The sequence below is a fragment of the Stylophora pistillata genome, chromosome 14 (assembly GCF_964205215.1).
Source record: "Stylophora pistillata chromosome 14, jaStyPist1.2, whole genome shotgun sequence".
Taxonomy (NCBI): Eukaryota; Metazoa; Cnidaria; class Anthozoa; order Scleractinia; family Pocilloporidae; genus Stylophora; species Stylophora pistillata.
Genome location: NC_142532.1, coordinates 20,845,671 through 20,863,981, shown reverse-complemented (window position 1 = coordinate 20,863,981; position 18,311 = coordinate 20,845,671). Strand labels below are relative to the sequence as shown.

Here is an 18,311-nt window from a genome sequence, read left to right as displayed (position 1 = left end):
TGCGACTTGAAAAGTTTAATAAATTAATCCGCCATAATTAAATGAACATTAGAACATAGCTAGCAGAACCGCGCAATCAAATTCAATATACGTAAGCGTACTCAAAATCCCGATAGTGCACGCTGACAGCGTCAGCAAATCACTTCGCCAGAAATTTTTTTTTCGCGCGAGCAGCCATTGTTAGCGCGAGGAAAAATAATATATTTCGCGACAATAATGGTTATAAACAGAAACTCGGCCTCCTAGTCCGAAAACGAAGACAATGTTTCGATCTTTTCCCTTGGGCCAGAGTTCTTAAATGAGGCAGAAAAAGAGAAAAACAACGGAAAAGGAGACTCGGCATCAGCGCCGTCACGATTCGCTTCAACTGATATTGTTGTCTGTTTTTCGCCTCGGATTTGATGCACAATTCCACCGGCTGTGTTCTAAAACAATTGGTTCATGCTTTCACCTGTGCACCATCGAGTTATGGAGCAAGTGGGAGTTTGGAGAGCACTCAAGAAGCTAGGGTTGCCCTCGGCTATCACCTCGGGAAACTCTTACGCTTCTTTCGTGCTCTCCAAACTTCCCACGTGCTCCATAACTCGATAGTACACGCTAAAGCATCAACCAATTGTTAATTAGAATTAAAACGAATTTTTTTCGAAGGAATTGCACTGGTTTTTAAAAACAAGTTGGAAACAAACAAGGAGTCCGAAGCTTTAATAATTGATTAGTATAAACAATTCTGAAACAGTACTGAACGTTTGGATCTGACTACATGTAAAATTACATCATAATCAGAAATAAGGGTTTTGTAGCTTGCAAAATTTGAACAAATTTTTTCGGCATTTTTTCAATGATAATGCTTTGTTCAGTACAATTTAAGGCAAGATACAGCGGGATAAGAAGAGCCACCCATTGGAATTTTCATTGCTAAATTTCTTATTTTTTTCCTATTTCCTATTTCCTATTTCCTATTTCTTATTTCCTATTTTCTTATACACCAGTAATAACCCTTTCTCCCGGCCACTACTCAGAGCTTTTTAGCCGATATTGTACTTCCGGAACGCATATTACGGTAATAGTAAAAACCATAAGTATCGTATCACAAAATATGTTTTGACGTTAAACAAACATCCATTTTCTTTAAGTCTGTTGTCCAATTTTGCAAATATATATGACTTTTCCACGCTATCGATTCTTCGATAAAAAAGGGGAATACAATAAAATTATCAACACAGAAACATGCATCACACACAACGAATATATGAAATACATGTATCTAGAAAGATATAGATATAGAAACATGCATGTTGATCGTGAGACTTCCAAACTGTTGGGAAAGATTTAGCTTAAAAGATATTTTCAAGTTTTATACCCTAAACATGTGTTGTGAGGAAATGGCAAAAAAGGTCTTGTTCGCGGCAGGGCTGTTTTTCATACGCCTGTTGAAGCGCTTTCGTTGGTATCATTTGCAGGAGCTACACAAATATTTAGACAAGAATGGCCGGCAAAGAAACATTTTTAGAGAAAAAGGTAAGAAATAATTTGTTCTGGGGCATTTCAGTTGCAGATAGTGCTATCTTACAAGGCCATAGCTTGGCAAAGGTATTAATAACCAACTGTACAATATCATATGATGTTCGTACTCGATTTGCGCGTTATCTGTACTCTTGTCAGTGCAGTTGCATAATAATAGATGCGTATTTCACAATCGTCCTCTGCAACTCGCCTGATTATTAGTAAATCTCCTCATTATTTGCCATACAGTTTGGAGAATTTGGTATTGGATCGCTGACAACTAATTGTCATCGTAGATATTTCTCTTTAATCTCATTATTTGTCTGCTCGATATTGTAGTGATATTGTAATAAGAAATTCTGTCGTGGTCTGGTGAATTCTGAGTTTGGTCGATGAATAAGAAAGTTCTATCGTCGTTAGCGTTGAAAATCTATACCAAGGATTTCCTTTTTATAAATCTTACAAGAGGAGTTTGTTAGATGCTGCCATCAATATTAAATAAGAATCAAATTTCTTCATCGCTTTCTTCCTAATAACTTACGCACACTGAAGACGTCAGTAACACGGCAAAACAAAACAAATGAAAACAAACATACCAGAAGTGCAAAAAATTTATTAATTTTCCACCAATCTTGATGCATGTGTGGTTTGTGATTAGAGAAATGTGTCAAATTTAAGTTTTGTATGGATGAGTATTTCCAAAGTTATCCATAACCCGTTTCTTCATACATACATACATTCATACATACATACATACATACATACATTCATACATACATACATCATACCAATCACTAAGAACTTTTTCAAATAAATATTAAAATTTCGTATGAGCTGCGTGACCCGGAAAGCGCGAGGTTCATACTCTTAAACATAGTTAAGTACGTAGCAAAAATTTCCAGAGTCATACATCTATGACCTACATGGAAGGTGTCATACGAATCATTCAGAACCTTTTTCAAATGTATATATTATAATTTTGCGCGAGGCACGTACTATATAACATACTAAATAGGAGTAATTTCCAGAGTCATACATCTATGACCTGTTTCCTTATAGGAAGGTGTCATACGAGTCACTCAGAACCTTTTCCAGAGTCATAAAAGGCTGCAGAAATGTTAACTTGAGGTTTTTTGTCTGTTTGAAAATTTCAAAAGGTGATTAATTTTGAGTAGCAATTATTGTCCTGCGTAATTCCCCATTGAGCAGGTAAATTATTAGGAATATATTTCCCTCCCACCTGTTAATAAGATCTGACAACCCTTCCGTTGGCGTTATTTGCAAGAGCTACACTTGTTTCCCAACACGAATCGCCAGCTAAGAAACATTTTCGGAGAAAGAGGTAAGGAACAATTTTTGGGGGCTTAGTTCTACAGATTTTCAGCTGGAGATGGTGCTACCTCCAAAGGGCGAGGCAACGCGAAGGCATTTTCTCATAAAGAAAAAAAATGGAAAAATGAAAACTGTCTGTGTCTCGATGAAATCCAGAAACAATGTCAGAAAATGTGAGGAAACTTTTCTAGCAACAAGATCGAGGCGTAATTATTTTGACGAGAGAGTCAAATTAGATAGTATGTATATATTTGCTTACTCAGAAGAGTTTCTACAAATGGAACAGTTTTATTGTTTTTCACTTGCATCTCTGCCTCCCGCATTCGCCCAATCTTGCCAGTTTTCGCGAGAAAGTTAAAGCGCGGAGTAAGATATAAAATTTGTTTCACAAGGGCTAAAAATCTACCGCAAGGACTCAAATCCCAGCGAATTCCGAAAAGAACTCGTTAATAAATGTACAACGCATTGTATCGCTCGGGCCCATGAAGCGACTTCAGTCGAAACTTCAACTTTTCAAAGTTTGCTGCAGCGGTTTATCTTCCTTTACATGTATGAACTCAGTGTTGATGAGAAACTGATTGTTTCCCGTTGCTCGACGATGCAGCATCGTAAACAAATTTTTCAGAAACTGATTAGCTTCTGTCTTTTGCCAAGTTTACACTCGACAAGCGCTCTTTAATTCACTCCAATGTTCGTATAGATCATTTTGTATGAAAATAGGATAAAACAGGTGGTAAACTTTAAGCTCGGTCGTGTTAGAAATCTGAGTCAAGTGTTAAACATATTCTGATTTTTTGCTAAGATTCCAGCCTGAGACATTTAACACAGTCCCCTACCAGCTCCGATCACACTTTTTTGTCATTTCACTCAATTTGTTTTCAATAATGCAGTTTGAAAAATGTCCGCACTCAATTGGGAAAATAAACCACACTATTTCCACCCAAGTACATTAAGGTAGTTACATTCCTCTTAATTGTCTACATCTCGGTGTTTACATTTATAAACGTATCATCCACACTTAAACACTCAAAACCCTAAAAGGCTGGTGGAGGCGACAGTGTTTGACACATTTTTCGTCTCTGTTTTCAAAATCCTCAGTTGTCATCGTCGAGACTAGCTTCAATTAAAAAGGACCTACATAAAAACGCTTTTTTTTGCGAATGCTGTCGTGCGTTTTAAGGCGGATAGTGGTAAAAAACTCATCAAAAAGTACAAGTTTTCGAACGAAAATGCGTCAGTGTTTTTGCAGCCGTAGTCGAACGCCCTTACAACTGAACTTCAGAGCTATAACTTGTGAGTGAGGTATTACGTGTATTTATATCTTACTAGACGTTTTGGTGCGCAATATCGCTGAGTATTTTTACGAGTTGTGCCGTATCGTAGGATACTTGTACTTGATTCGCACGTTATTTGTACTCTACTTCAGTTAGTGCAGTTGGATAATGATAGATGCGTATTTCACAATCGTCCTGCGCAACTTGCCTGCTTATTAGTAATTCTTCTCACTCTTTGCCATACAGTTGTTATGATGTTAAGTTTAGGGTTAGTTTGTATTGGATCGCTGACAAGTAATTATCCTCATTGATATTTCTCTTTATTCTCTTTACTTATATGCTTGATATTTTATTGATATTGTAAGGAGAAATTCTGTCGTGCTCGCTTGCAGGAGAGGTGAATTTTGAGCTTGGTCGTTGAGTAAGAAAGATCTGTTATCATTAGCGTAAAAGAAACAGCCAGGCTCAAAGACGCAGACACATTTAAAAATCTATACCAAAGATTTCCTCTTAATCAATTTTTTTAAAAGAATTTGTTAGATATTACCATCAGTATTAAATCCCTTTCTTGGCAAGATTTCCAAAGCCAGCGAACCAGTTGCAAAGACTTTTCCAGTTGTTTTGTATGATTTAGAAAACTCCATTTCAATCATTCATGCTTTTTAAAAAAAAATGTTTGTCTGTTTTTCGCATCAACTGAAAAATAAATTTACCTTACTTCACCCGGAACGCATGAGGTAATAAAGAATTTTCATAACTTTCTACAAGTATCATTTTCGACAAAATGTTCTACTGTCCCACTCGAAGAGCTGGAAATTTTTTCATGCGCTATATCAAATTCTCTAAGTTGAGGTTTGCAAGAAATCTCCTCATTTCTGGCAGTTTGTATTAAGTTTTTTCACTCAGTATTTCAACTATTTCCTTTTAATCACTTTTGTAAATGTGATCATCAAAACTTGCACGTGAGGATCATTTGAAAATTATAAATCGATGTGTTCGAAAAACAATATTTTTATGTCCTCACTTTGCAACTTGCACTGAGTTTGAAAAACTAATGGGCTATAATTGAGTAAGTATTAGAAATAAAATGAATTTTTGCCAGAAGAAGGTTTTCAATATCAGATAGAAGACTGACAAGGAAAGCGAGTTCTGAATAATTAATTAAATATAAACAATTCTTAAACAAGACAAAGCGAATGGATGTGACTCAGTAAAATTGTGTCCGGACCACAAATAATTTTGTGGCTCGTAAAAATTTAACAAATTTTTCGGAGTTTTTTCAATTGTAGTGCCTTGTTCAGTGCGATTTTAAACACGAAACACGACTAAGGCCTGATAATTGCGTGATAAAAAAGAACTTCACTTGACAATTAAATATACCTATTTCCATGCAATTAGCATATTATTCGAAAATCCAACTCGAAAATCGAACTTGAAAACTCAACCCGAAAAATTAACTCGATAAATAGGCAACCTCGTATATTCATTTGATATTGCATTTCCTGACTAGAACGCAAGTCAGGTTATGGAAAAAAACGCATGCCAAAATACGTTATGACATAAAACAAACAAACATTTTCCTTGAATCTGAGGGACAATATTAAATTTGCAAATATTCTTGACTTTTCTCTGCCTGCAATTCTTTACAAAACATTAATGAAAATAAAGCGAAATTTCCAATCATTTAAACAAGCATGTTGATTGTGACCTTACCAAAAAAAAAAAAACAGACAACAGATAAAAAAAAGTTCAGGGCAACATTTAGCTTACATGATATTTGGACGTTTTATTTTTAGGGAACCTTTTTCCTTTTTAAAACTTACGTCGAGAAGAAATGGCCAAAAGGGTTTTGTACGCAGCAGGGCTGCTGATCATGAGCCTGCTGCTGTACTGTACAGCTGCTCAGCAATGGAAGGTTACGGGCCAGCCGGAAGTTTCCAAATTTGGTATGATGCTACAGCGTCACGTCTTCAAGAGGATCACGGGAGCTGCTTTGTCAGATGTGTGCCTGCGAGAATGCTATGCTGACGTTAGATGTCAAAGTTTTAACTACGTCTTTACGCAAGACATTTGTGAGCTGAGCGACCGCACCAAAGAGGCCAGACCAGAGGATTATGTTCCGAACCCTGAGAGATTTTACTTTAAGCGAGATTACAAAAGAAGTTTGTCAATTTTATTCTCTTTCCCCTTAAGGACATTTTCAGAGCACAATTATTCGACGCAAAATTAAGGAATTATGTCACATCTTAATTATCTTCTTACCCCAAGTCAAGTCATCCTCCAATCAGTGTCCTCGCTCCTACGACAGACATAAAGTCTTACTTGCTTGAAGTACCATATTAATGAATTCTTTTTCCTTCCAGTCCCTCTCGGTTCTATTCCTGAGCTGCCTGCAGAGACTTGCCAGGAAATCAAAATGAGCGAAGGAGGACAAGCGGTCAGCGGCAAATACTGGTTTTACTCGATTGTGCCGGATAAGACAGTTCTGGCCCCTTGTGACATGAAAACCGAAGGTAAATTCATTTTTTAACAAATCATATCTTTGTCCAGGTAAAAGGCGGTTCACCACTGAGGAGTTAGCGACCCTACGTAGACCGCTGACCGGTATACCGCTGACCGAGTACTGGAGACGAGGGAAAAGCTGTGATCGAACAGCCATGCTTCCTAAAGTTAATGTTTATTATTTTATCTGCTTTACTAGTGGGAGAATAAGCCTACCATAACTTGATTTGTAAGTACGTTACTGTTAATTACAGCAATACTTGTTGTTCTAGTAATTATAGCTTGTATTTTCTATTGTAGAATCTCTTCTACATCGTTGTTCGAAAATAAAGCTATAACTTCGACGAGAACTCTCCAACCACCCTCAATGAATAAGTTGACAGAGATGTTATGGGTAGACTCGAACCCCCAGAAACAAAGAATTAAGCATATTCGTTTGGGCAAATGAAACAACGAAGCCAAAAAGGAAAAACATAACAAGATCATCTTTTTTAACCATTCCCGTACATTGATCGATTTGAGAATAGTTCAAATAGAATTCGAATTTTTTTCTTTTATTTTTTTTACACATTTAGATAACACTGAATAATTGTAACCTTAGGGTTACAAAATGAATGGGGAAGGGGAAATCTGACTTCCTGAAGGGATCGTAAACTGAAAATTAACTTTTGGCTTCCGCTGGAAGTCATGAAGCAAGCAATTGCTGCGACAAATCTATCAAAAGACTCATGATTTAGAGGATACCCTGTTTTTCTTTTAAACTGACCGCAATCTTTCTCGTTTTTCAGACGTGGACGAATGCAATTCAACAATTCCCGTCTGTGACGTCAACGCCGAGTGCGTGAACACCATCGGTTCTCACAGTTGTTCGTGTAAAGCAGGTTTTAATGGAAATGGAAAAAAATGTATCGGTAAGTTTGAACAATGACTTTCACTATTGCCTGAAGAAATCCATTTCAAAACAAAGCAAAATCTGAGCAATTCCAGGCTCAATCTGAAGATTCGATTTAAAATTGCTTTAATGACCGATTAGAATAGTCCCCCACACCATGTCAGGTTCAATTCAGTGTACAGCGAGATGTTTTCACCAATAACAGTAATTTTAGTTCTGGCCATTATATTCTCATCCGTTCTTTCAGATGTCGACGAATGTACCAAGGAGTCACATGACTGTGACGCCAACGCTCACTGCAACAATACCGTGGGTTCTTATCGATGTACGTGCAATCCCTGGTACCAAGGAAACGGAACAAGCTGCTATTTTCGTGAGTTTAAAACTAATATTTAGACACGAGCGAACCAAGCAGTGTCCTTAACTCTATTTCGGTCATTATTCCTCGCCTGGGGGAGGGGGGGGGAGGGGTGAGGGGTGGTGGGGGATATTGGTGGGAATCACATGATTTTCAACAGATTAGATGGAGGAATCAGCCCTGATTGACAGGCACTAAGGGGGGGGGGGGGAGGACCGTGAAAAAAAATAGAGAAAAAAATTAGAAAAGCGGAAGGATCGATTTTTTTAGCTTTGTTTCTTGTTCAGACACGATATAACATTATGAAACAATCAAACTTTTCTTATGTGTTAACAAGAACAAGTGTTTAGTTTAATGACTGCCTCTTCCCCCAATGCTTCTTCTTTGGCAGCCCCTTGGACGCCTCCATCTGCAGTCTTTTGGACATCATCTTCCACTGACTCTCGGATTTCCCCTAACTCTTGGATAGTCTCCCCGTCCAAGTTATCGGCAGAGTACTCGTTCGAGCTTGGCTCTTTAGTTTTTTTGTCGTTTAAACTGATTACCATTGCCTGCATGTTACGAGCAATGCTTGTATTAAAAAAAGGCTGATAGTTTCGAAAGAAACTGTTTGGGGCTGCGTCGGTGGGAGTAACGAAATAATTTGGATATATCAACAAAGTTGAAATGGTATATTGGCCACCGTAATGATTACAAAAGTTGACGTTTCGAGCGTTAGCCCTTCGTCGGAGCGAATGATTCGCTCCGACGAAGGGCTAACGCTCGAAACGTCAGCTTTTGTAATCATTACGGTGGCCAATATACCATTTCAACTTTGTTGATATATCCAAATTATCTTGTATTAAAAAGGCTTTTTCCTCGCAACCAAAGGAGAGGGCAGAGATGAAGACGCTTAAACAATTTTCCGGTTAACTCAGCCTTGTAAAACTATTCTCATTTTTGATTGTGTCAAACATATCTCCAGCTAGCTCTAGCTCTTGAGGTAAGTTTTTGGAGAAGCAAGTATGCCCTCTGGGTCGGTTGTCAGCTTATTTAAGACTTCTTGAAATTCTTCTTGCGGTATCTTTCCTCGTTCTTGAACTTCGTGAAAATATTTTTGGAGTATGGTCTTCTCTATAAAGGACGTTTTGCTCGCTGTCGATGAAAATAGCAAATCTGCTGTGAATTTCAAGGTGTCATTTACATTGGCCAAGCAAGACTAACACTTGACGATAAGCTCACTAGTTACAAGGCTCTGTTGATCTCGACTCGGTCAGTATGGCGGCAGACACTTTAAAGCGTCAAGTTTTTTGTTTCTTCTACTATTGCGACGAAGAAAACGAAAGCGGTTACAGAGGAGGAGGAGAATGAAACGCTTTAGGTTAAGGGATCTTTTTAAAGAAAGGAGAAGCCAGATGATTCTTCCTTACCAACTTGAGTCAAAAGATTATGCTTTTTTGTTTTTTTCTTTGAAATCTTTACACTCCTTGTTATACAAGACTCGATAGTTGCGAACAAACATGGAAAAATTTATATCAAAGACTACAGCGACGACTTCCGCCGCCCCATTTCGTTCAAAGGCTCAGACGTGGGGAAAACTTGAGCGAGTGGTATAGTTATCCAGACATAGGAAATTGTGGTAGATTTCCTTGTGCTTGTGCGGCATTTTCCCCACGGCATTTTCCCCACGCATTTTCACCCGGTTAGCTCAATTGGTTAGAGCGCTGAACTGTTGTGCGGGAGGTCGAGGTCGATGGTTCGAGCCCCGGCCGGACCAACACTCAAGGTCTTAAAATAACTGAGGAGAATGCACTACCTTTCTATAATATCAAGAAATGGATAGACATTCTAGTCTTCTCGGATAAGGACGAATAAACCGTAGGTCCCGTCTCCTGCATCTACTAATTAGCTAATTTGGTTAGGCAGGGGACGTTAAAAAACCCACTCACGAGATTACTGTGATGTGGTCTGGCCTGTTTACTGGGATTTGGGGGGAGGGGGCATCTTCAAATAAGTTTCCTTCAATTGTTTGTAAACTGCTGATGCAGTCCGGCCAAAGTCCCCCGAAAAGTGTTGTGATGCGCATTTGATCATATTCACATGTTAATTTGCGCAATATAAATATTAAGTTATCATTATTATTATATATTTTTTTTTCACTTGGAATAAGCGTGTGCAAGCACAACATAAGCACAAGACAATAGAAAACATTTTTGATCCATGCGCTGGTGCTTTCGCTTGTGTTTATGCTTGCGTCGAGGCCGTTTTCAAGGTGTGATTAGAGGTGTTATACTTGCGTTTGTGCTTACGTCGCTGGTGAAAACCAGGCTTTTCGATCACCAATACAAGATGACGCGAAAACTTTAAAGTAAGGAAAAGCTTACTTTTTCTCTCTTTTTTTTGTTTATTTATACAGGTGGCCTGAATGGTTCCGTTATTCTTTCCAGCCTCGACTACAAAAACTACTCAGAAAAGCTGCTTTCTTATCTAGAGCCAGTCCTCCTTAGTTCAAAGCGGAGCAGGTTTGTGAGGTGTTGGCACGCTAAGACAGACGGCTGGGCCGCATCGACATTCCACAGCAACTGCGATGGGAGGGGACCCACAGTGACAATCATCAAAGCTAATAACTCCATCTTTGGTGGATACACTGACGTATCATGGAGCAGTAAGTGCATCTTGGCCATAAAGGTTTTTTCAGTGCAGCGTTTTAAGGATTTAGAAAGGCAAGAAAATAACTTTGGAAGAAATCTAAGGAATAGTGATGCAAGTCGAATCTCAAAAACCAGTTCATTTTGTTTCGTCTTAAAAATATTCTCATCGTCTGAATTTCAAATTATAAAATCATCCATAAATCGATCTTAAATGTTAAAAGGGAAGACAAGAAACAGCATTTCGGGGCTGGTCCCTGATCTTACCCTTGTCTAACTTTTGGGTATATCTTTGCATTTCCATTTAAATCATCCTTTCAGATTCCTGCGTTTGGTCATGCACCACCAAAGCCTTTTTATTATCCAACTACACTTCGAAGAGTACAAATAACGCCATAAACGAGTACATATATCGCGCGGTATTTGTACTCTAGAGTACCGGTTTAACAGGTTCTCTCGCATCGCGCAAGCAAAGAATTGGATTGTAGTTACGAAAAAAAATGGCGGACAATTTGAATCATATTTCCGACGACGAAGAGTCAGAATGGCTGGCAAATATAGATCCAAGTTTATTACATGAATCGAACGAAGAAACACAGCTATAAGACCCGGAAATTTCTTCATTTATTGAAGAAAATAGAAACACTCGTTATTTGTATTTCGAGCCTGTAGCCCGTAGGGCTCGTCAAAATACGGCACAACTCGTAAAATTACTCAGCGATATTACACAACAAAACGTCTAATAACATATATTTATGCCTCTTGCTCGCTTGCCCATAACCAAGTGTTTTACACTGTGCATAGCTAGGGGTGAGCTCGGTTTGATGGGAGAATTAAACGGACAACATTTCTTTGCCGTAATTTGGCCACTCAGTTGAGTGGCCGTTTATTTTTAGTACCAAATCAAGTTACAGTAAAACCGGAAATAGAAACCTAATCCCAGCAAAGGTGAGGGCAAACACGCATCGAATGAGAACTCGACACACCTATGAGAATGCTCGAAAACAATGGGCGGGTTAATAGGGTGGGAAAATGTTTGCCCTGCACCGAAGCTTAACTAATAGAGGCCCGAAATGATCGGATATTCAAGTATCTGCCATTGTAAGTCCCGGATGTAACCCATCCGGGATAATGTGCATTAATTTATGCGCAGGCTGCATAAATTAATTTATTCCCTTTGGTAATAAATGTCATTTATTCTCACTTAACAACGGCAAAGGATACAATCCTGTGAAGCTGACAAAACCAGCAACACGCCATGTACAGATGTTCCTTACAGGGACCCTCCTTTGGTACTAAACATGACATACGAATATGCGATGACGCTGACAGCAATCAATACTCTTACAGTCAAACTAAGTGAAGCGTACCCCTCAAGATTACATTAATGAATTGATTATTTGGATATTGAACCCGCCAGTCGTTTCAAGAATGAAATAATGAGTTGATTATTTGATTATTGAACCCGCTAGCCGTTTCACGAATGCAATAATGGATTGATTATTTGAATATTGAACCCGATAGCCGTGTCCGTTTTGAAAAGGCGCGAGTCATTGTTCAAATCAGAGCTCCATTTCTGATTGGATTATGCGAACACGTGATGATGAAATAGGACCATTTCATGGCGTCAGACATGGCGGCAAAGGTGAGTTCGACTGTTGTGTAGAACTTGTTGTAAATTAAATGTTGTAAATGGAATGTTATCGACAGCTTTTTTCCCCTATTTACATCTTGACGAACTTGTAGAAATTCTTGTGTGCATTCATGGTTGAAGAAAATAGTTTACAGGCGAAGCCATCGCAAGACTTTTTTATTTCGTAAATATTTGCGATCGACTGTTTTCGCAGTGTTTTTACAGTGCAGTTTGTTTATTTTCAGGATTCCTCGTCAAATAAGAACAATCTTATTGGTATAATCAGAAATGGACTTCTAACTGAACAATGATCCGCGCTTTTTCAAAACGGATACGGCTATCGGCTTCAATATTCAAATAATCAATCCATTATTGCATTTGTGAAACGGCTAGCGGGTTTAATATTCAAATAATCAATTTATTATTACATTCTTGAAACGACTGGCGAGTTCAATCTCCAAATGATCAATTCATTAATGTAATCTGGAGGGTTGAGGGGTATGCTTCACTTAGCTTGACTGTAACCAAATTGCCGTCACACGTACTCCAACCCCCCCGGGCTATTCGACTGGATACTACGGATTTTCACAGGAGCACATTATTTCACTCCATCTGACATTGTAGTTTTCTCCGATCCCCCCTCTGTTCTCTTGAAAACATGTGATCCTCCCTTAAAATCGTTCACTGAGGGAGTTAAAATCGGAAACGGCATGATATTGTGATCTTTGCTTTCCCCAATTTCTTTTGACAAGTGGTAACCTAAAATTGCCTTTGTTACGTGTATTATGCCTATGAAGTACGTCTTGTCTAATCAAGTCCATATTGTGATTAATTAGGCCATTGATGCATTTGAATACTTGAACACACCTTCTTTGAAATCGATTTTTCTCTAGAGGCAGCCGCTTGAGAACGGCTAATGCCTCAGTGGAGGATGAGTACAATGGTCTATTTAAAATAACTTTAGCGGCCTTACTTTGCAAAACTTGCAAACTAGACATAAGGGTAATATTATGTTTATCGCCCAATACTAGATCAGCATATTCAAAAAGGGGCATAACAAGACCTTTATAGAAAAGTAAACGCGCCTGGAAAGGCAATAAATGCTTTATACGCTTGAGAAGCCCAAGCCTCTGATTAATTTTCCCAGTTAGGTGTTCAATATGATCAGTCCATGTGAAATCCGAGGATATATGCATACCGAGGTATTTAAAGCTGCGAACATTACTTATACTATGATCTAAAATAGGAAATGAACCCCCCTCCCCTCAAGGGGGTTTATGTTTTCTTCCAACTTCCAACGCACGACTACATTGTTCTTCTATTTCAGCTGGTTCTTGCGCAGGTTATTCTTCCGCCAGTAAAGCTTTCACCTTCTCTCTCTACAACGTCAAAGGATACAACCCTTGAGCATGTACATGAGATGAAACGAATGGAGGGTCGTGGGTTCAAATCCCATCTGGGACTTAGATTTTTCCCGACTATGCATTAAATCTGACATTTTAGTTTTCTTTGATCCCTTCTCTTAAAGACCATGAAATTCCTTGGAACCCCCCTTCTTCCCTCCCCCCCAGGTGACAAATAATGGCCGGTCCTTATCTCATTTCATTTTAGGTTCCTGTGGTTATTCTTCAGCCAGCAAAGCTTTTGTTTTCTCTTTGAACAACTTCAAAGGATACAATCCTGTCAAGCTGACACAATACAGACACCAGCCATACGCCATGTGCAGATGTTTCTCCTTCGGACCCACTTTTGGTGGGGGACATGACATCTACGTATCTGTACATTGCGCTTTGCTGGTTTTGGTTTTGTGTCAGCTTCACAGGATTGTATCCTTTGGCGTTGTAAAGAGAGAAAACAAAAGCCTTGCTGGCTGAAGAATAGCCACAGAATAACCGACTACCATAGCAGACAAAATTTCTCCTAAGCCCGTTTCTTGAAATTCTTCCATATGGAGATTGACGTGTCCTGGTGACCAAGCAGTATAAGGAAGTTTTATAATGAACATATATATCGTTACTTTATTGTACTGTAGCTTTTGTTAAATTTAGGATCCAAATATATTCTCTCCAAATCAAATATTCTCTTTCTTCACTGCATTTACTGACTGTCGCAAAACCAAAACCAAGTTAATTTTTATTCAACTGCCCGTTTAAAAAACGTGCCAATCAAAACAAAGGATAAGAAAAAAAGATGCCCGAGGCGCGAGAAAAACGCGATATACCAAGTCACGATTGGTTTAAGATTTTTCTCTCATTGGTTAAAAGCGCTACCAAGAGCTTTCTCGATCGATCATCGAGCAGCGTTATGCTCAAGGAGTCTCTAGTTTGTTTTGTTTGTAAGGCTAACGGTATTTGTAGTCGAGATGCTTTAAAAGTTTTCCAGTCAGCTTTAAAGGCACATACCATGTGTTTTAACTTGTCGACTGTAATTTCTAGGCCTTATGTTGGTTTTTATTCGTTCGAGGACCAAATGGATGAAACAGGTGCAATGTGGACATGTAGCTCCCGATATACAATAATGGATTTTACTAAGCACCACGAAGGCTCCAACTGAACTTCATTAATATTAGAAAAATATTGACAACCGCACTCGTGCACTGCACAAAAAACACCGCCCTTGGAAGCAACTCTTTTAGTTTGTCATTGTCTTTCACTTTATTTCCATTTTAATCATCATTTCAGGTTCCTGCGTTTGGTCGTACGCCACCAAAGCCTTTTTATTCTCATTCAACAACGCCAAAGGATACAATCCAGTGAGGCTGACACAATACAGACACCAGCACTACGCCATGTACAGATGTTCCTCCTACGGACCCACTTTTGGTTGGGGACATGACATCTACGTATCAAATGACGCAGGAAACAATCAACAATCTTATACTGAATGCGGCTACACATACTCCAACCCCCCGGGCTATTCGACGAGTCAACAATGTGGATTTTTCACAGGAAGTCGTCATTTTACTCCATCTGACATTGAAGTTTTCTTCGAAATAGGTAAATTATTGTTGAAAAAACACTGTAAAATCTGTTGCCAATATACGATGACTAAATACCTAAATTCTTATCCGTGGCAAGGTTCAGCGATTTTAAGAGCGCATGCACTGAACCATATACAGCAGCAAATTACTATTCAGGTTGTTGTGGCGACAGTGTCAATCGAATTGTTCCCGGGTATCAGTGCATATCAACTAAATCAGAGAAGAAATTACATGTTTTTGCATGTTCTGCCATTAAAAAACGCCATGTACAGATGTTCCTCTTAGAGACCCACTTTTGGTGTGGGGCCTTTCTAGTCTTCTCGGATAAGGACGAATAAACCGTAGGTCCCGTCTCTTGCATCTATTAATTGGATAATTTGATTAGGCGGGGGATGTTAAAGAACCCACATTACGAGATTACTGTCATGTGGTCTGGCCTGTTTACTGGGAATTGGGGGGAGGGGGCATCTGTTAAAATTCGCCTTTATTGTTTGTAAACTGCCACTGGCAGTCTGGTAAAGTCCCCCGCACAGTGTTGTAAAGCGCCTTGAACACAGGATAAGAGCGTTATAGAAATAAAAGTTATTACAAAATTATTATTATTAACACAGGTGGCCTTGGTGCATCTCATATTCTTGGAAGCCTAGATCCCAACAAATACTTGGGAAAGCTGATTTCGTTTTTAGACCCAGTTCTTCCCAGAGCATCCCGTACTGACTTTTTGAGGTGTTGGCACGCTAAAACTGACGGCTGGGCGGCATTGACATTCCACAGTAACTGCGATGGGAGGGGACCCACAGTGGCAATCATCAAAGTGAACAGCTATATCTTTGGTGGATATACGGACGTGTCCTGGGGGGGGAGGTAGGTCATAACAAACCTTTTAAGAAGGATGAGATGATTCCATCAAATCAATCCTGGTTCTCTTGGAGGTTTGAGAGAGTGGAGGGGGTGCGCGATGAATTTTTGAACGATGCTCCTCTGCTATGAGCTTCAAGCCTTTATCATTTCATTTTCGTGTTTTGGTTTTTTCACACATATATCATCAATTGAAATGTTTGCCACTTGATACACCTGCAGAACAACATTACATCTTAAAACATTAAATAATGAGCGACAACACTGAGATTCAAAAGTTTCAAAAGGTTCTACTTCCTTTTCTTTAGAGTAACCCCTCAAATCTTTCATAGTTCTTATTCGTACAGGTTTCTATGCCCAAACTCGTAGAATCTCTCCTTCCATTTGGCAAACCTCTAGACTGAAAAAAAAATACCCGTCTTGCTCATGATAAAAAATGAATCCTCCTCCTTCAGGGGATTCACGTTTTTTCGAACTTTTTAACGTACGACTACATCATCGTTCTATTTCAGTTGGTTCTTGTGCAGGTTATTCTTCCGCCAGTAAAGCATTCCTCTTCTCTCTACATAACGTCAAAGGATACAATCCTGTGAAGCTGACACAATACCGATACCAGCAAAACGCCATGTACAGATGTTCCTCCTATGGACCCACTTTTGGAAGAGGACATGACATCCGGATATACGATAACGCTAACAGCAATCAACATTCCTATACTAAGTGTGGCTACACTTACTCTAATCCCCCGGGCTATTCGGTCTGGAACTGTGGGTTTTTCACAGGAGCATTTCATTTTACTCCATCTGACATTGAAGTTTTCTTTGGAACAGGTACATTATTGTTGAAAAAACACTTTAAAACCTGTTGCTAATATACGAAGACTAAATACTTAAATTCTTATCCGTGGCAACGTTCAGCGATTTTAAGAGCGCACGCGCTGAACCATATACAGCAGCAAAATACTATTCAGGTTATTGTGGCGACAGTGTCAATCGAATTGTTCCCGGGTATCAGTGTATATCAACTAAATCAGGGAAGAAATTACATGTTGAAAAAACAATTTAAAACCTGTCGAGTTTAAGGGATTACATGGTGAGCACCTCACGCTGTGAGTAAGTAGATCCGGGGCTCGATTCTTCGTGATAAACTCCCACGGTCGTGAAAGAAAGAATAACATATTTTTTTTTTGTTTTATGACGTCTGTAATTATAGTTCACATTCGAGTTTTGTTCACGGACACAGGTGGCCTTGGTGCATCTCATATTCTTGGAAAACTGGACCCCAACAAATACTTGGGAAAGCTGATTTCGTTTTTAGACCCAGTTCTTCCCAGAGCATCCCGTACTGACTTTTTGAGGTGTTGGCACGCTAAAACTGACGGCTGGGCGGCATTGACATTCCACAGTAACTGCGATGGGAGGGGACCCACAGTGACAATCATCAAAGTGAACAGCTATATCTTTGGTGGATATACGGACGTGTCCTGGGGGGGAGGTAGGTATATCAAACTTTTTAAGAAGGATGAGAAGATTCCATCAAATCAATCCTGGTTCTCTTGGAGGTTTGAGAGAGTGGAGGGGGTGCGCGATGAATTTTTGAAAGATGCTCCTCTGCTATGAGCTTCAAGCCTTTATCATTTCATTTTCGCGTTTTGGTTTTTTCACACATATATCATCAATTGAAATGTTTGCCACTTGATACACCTGCAGAACAACATTACATCTTAAAACATTAAATAATGAGCGACAACACTGAGATTCAAAAGTTTCAAAAGGTTCTACTTCCTTTTCTTTAGAGTAACCCCTCAAATCTTTCATAGTTCTTATTCGTACACGTTTCTATACCCAAACTCTTAGAATCTCTCCTGCCATTTAGCAAACCTCTAGCCTGAAAAAAAAATACCCGTCTTACCCATGATAAAAAATGAATCCTCCTCCTTCAGGGGATTCACGTTTTCTTCGAACTTTTTAACGTACGACTACATCATCGTTCTATTTCAGCTGGTTCTTGTGCAGGTTATTCTTCCGCCAGAAAGGCATTCCTCTTCTCTCTATATAACGTCAAAGGATACAATCCTGTGAAGCTGACACAATACAGACACCAGCACTACGCCATGTACAGATGTTCCTCCTACGGACCCATTTTTGGTGGAGGAAATGACATCTACGTATCAAATGACGCAGGAAACAATCAACAATCTTATACTGAATGCGGCTACACATACTCCAACCCCCCGGGCTATTCCACGAGTGAACAATGTGGATTTTTTACAGGAAGTCGTCATTTTACTCCATCTGACATTGAAGTTTTCTTCGAAATAGGTAAATTATTGTTGAAAAAAACACTGTAAAA

At 39.1% G+C, this 18,311-nt stretch overlaps 2 protein-coding genes across 2 annotated transcripts; one reads left to right on the top strand and one right to left on the bottom strand.

Moving 5' to 3' along the window:
- The first annotated feature begins 2,764 nt into the window (after positions 1-2,764).
- On the top strand, positions 2,765-18,309 carry LOC148717037 (uncharacterized). Its single transcript, XM_088744673.1, has 11 exons — positions 2,765-2,845; positions 5,906-6,271; positions 6,473-6,622; positions 7,400-7,522; positions 7,751-7,876; positions 10,257-10,505; positions 14,803-15,117; positions 15,713-15,964; positions 16,481-16,789; positions 17,202-17,453; positions 17,960-18,309. The coding sequence occupies exons 2-11, from the start codon at positions 5,944-5,946 to the stop codon at positions 18,307-18,309; spliced, it is 2,454 nt and encodes an 817-aa protein (XP_088600799.1). The 5' UTR covers positions 2,765-2,845; positions 5,906-5,943.
- Positions 12,672-13,905, bottom strand: LOC148717038 (uncharacterized). Its single transcript, XM_088745652.1, has 2 exons — positions 13,869-13,905; positions 12,672-13,385 (listed from the first exon to the last, which is right to left on the bottom strand). Exons 1-2 carry the CDS (start codon positions 13,903-13,905, stop codon positions 12,793-12,795), a joined length of 630 nt encoding a protein of 209 aa, XP_088601778.1. The 3' UTR covers positions 12,672-12,792.
- Positions 18,310-18,311: the final 2 nt, after the last annotated feature.

Bases quoted from the DNA above. Each gene is read 5' to 3' on its own strand.
- LOC148717037 (XM_088744673.1), top strand. From the start codon at position 5,944: ATGGCCAAAAGGGTTTTGTACGCAGCAGGGCTGCTGATCATGAGCCTG. The intron at 15,118-15,712 runs GTAAATTATTGT...TTATTAACACAG, and splicing joins TGAAGTTTTCTTCGAAATAG to GTGGCCTTGGTGCATCTCAT. The intron at 16,790-17,201 runs GTACATTATTGT...TCACGGACACAG, and splicing joins TGAAGTTTTCTTTGGAACAG to GTGGCCTTGGTGCATCTCAT.
- LOC148717038 (XM_088745652.1), bottom strand. From the start codon at position 13,905: ATGTACAGATACGTAGATGTCATGTCCCCCACCAAAA. The intron at 13,386-13,868 runs GTGGGTCCGAAG...AACCCCCTTGAG, and splicing joins TGTCATGTCCCCCACCAAAA to GGGAGGGGGGTTCATTTCCT.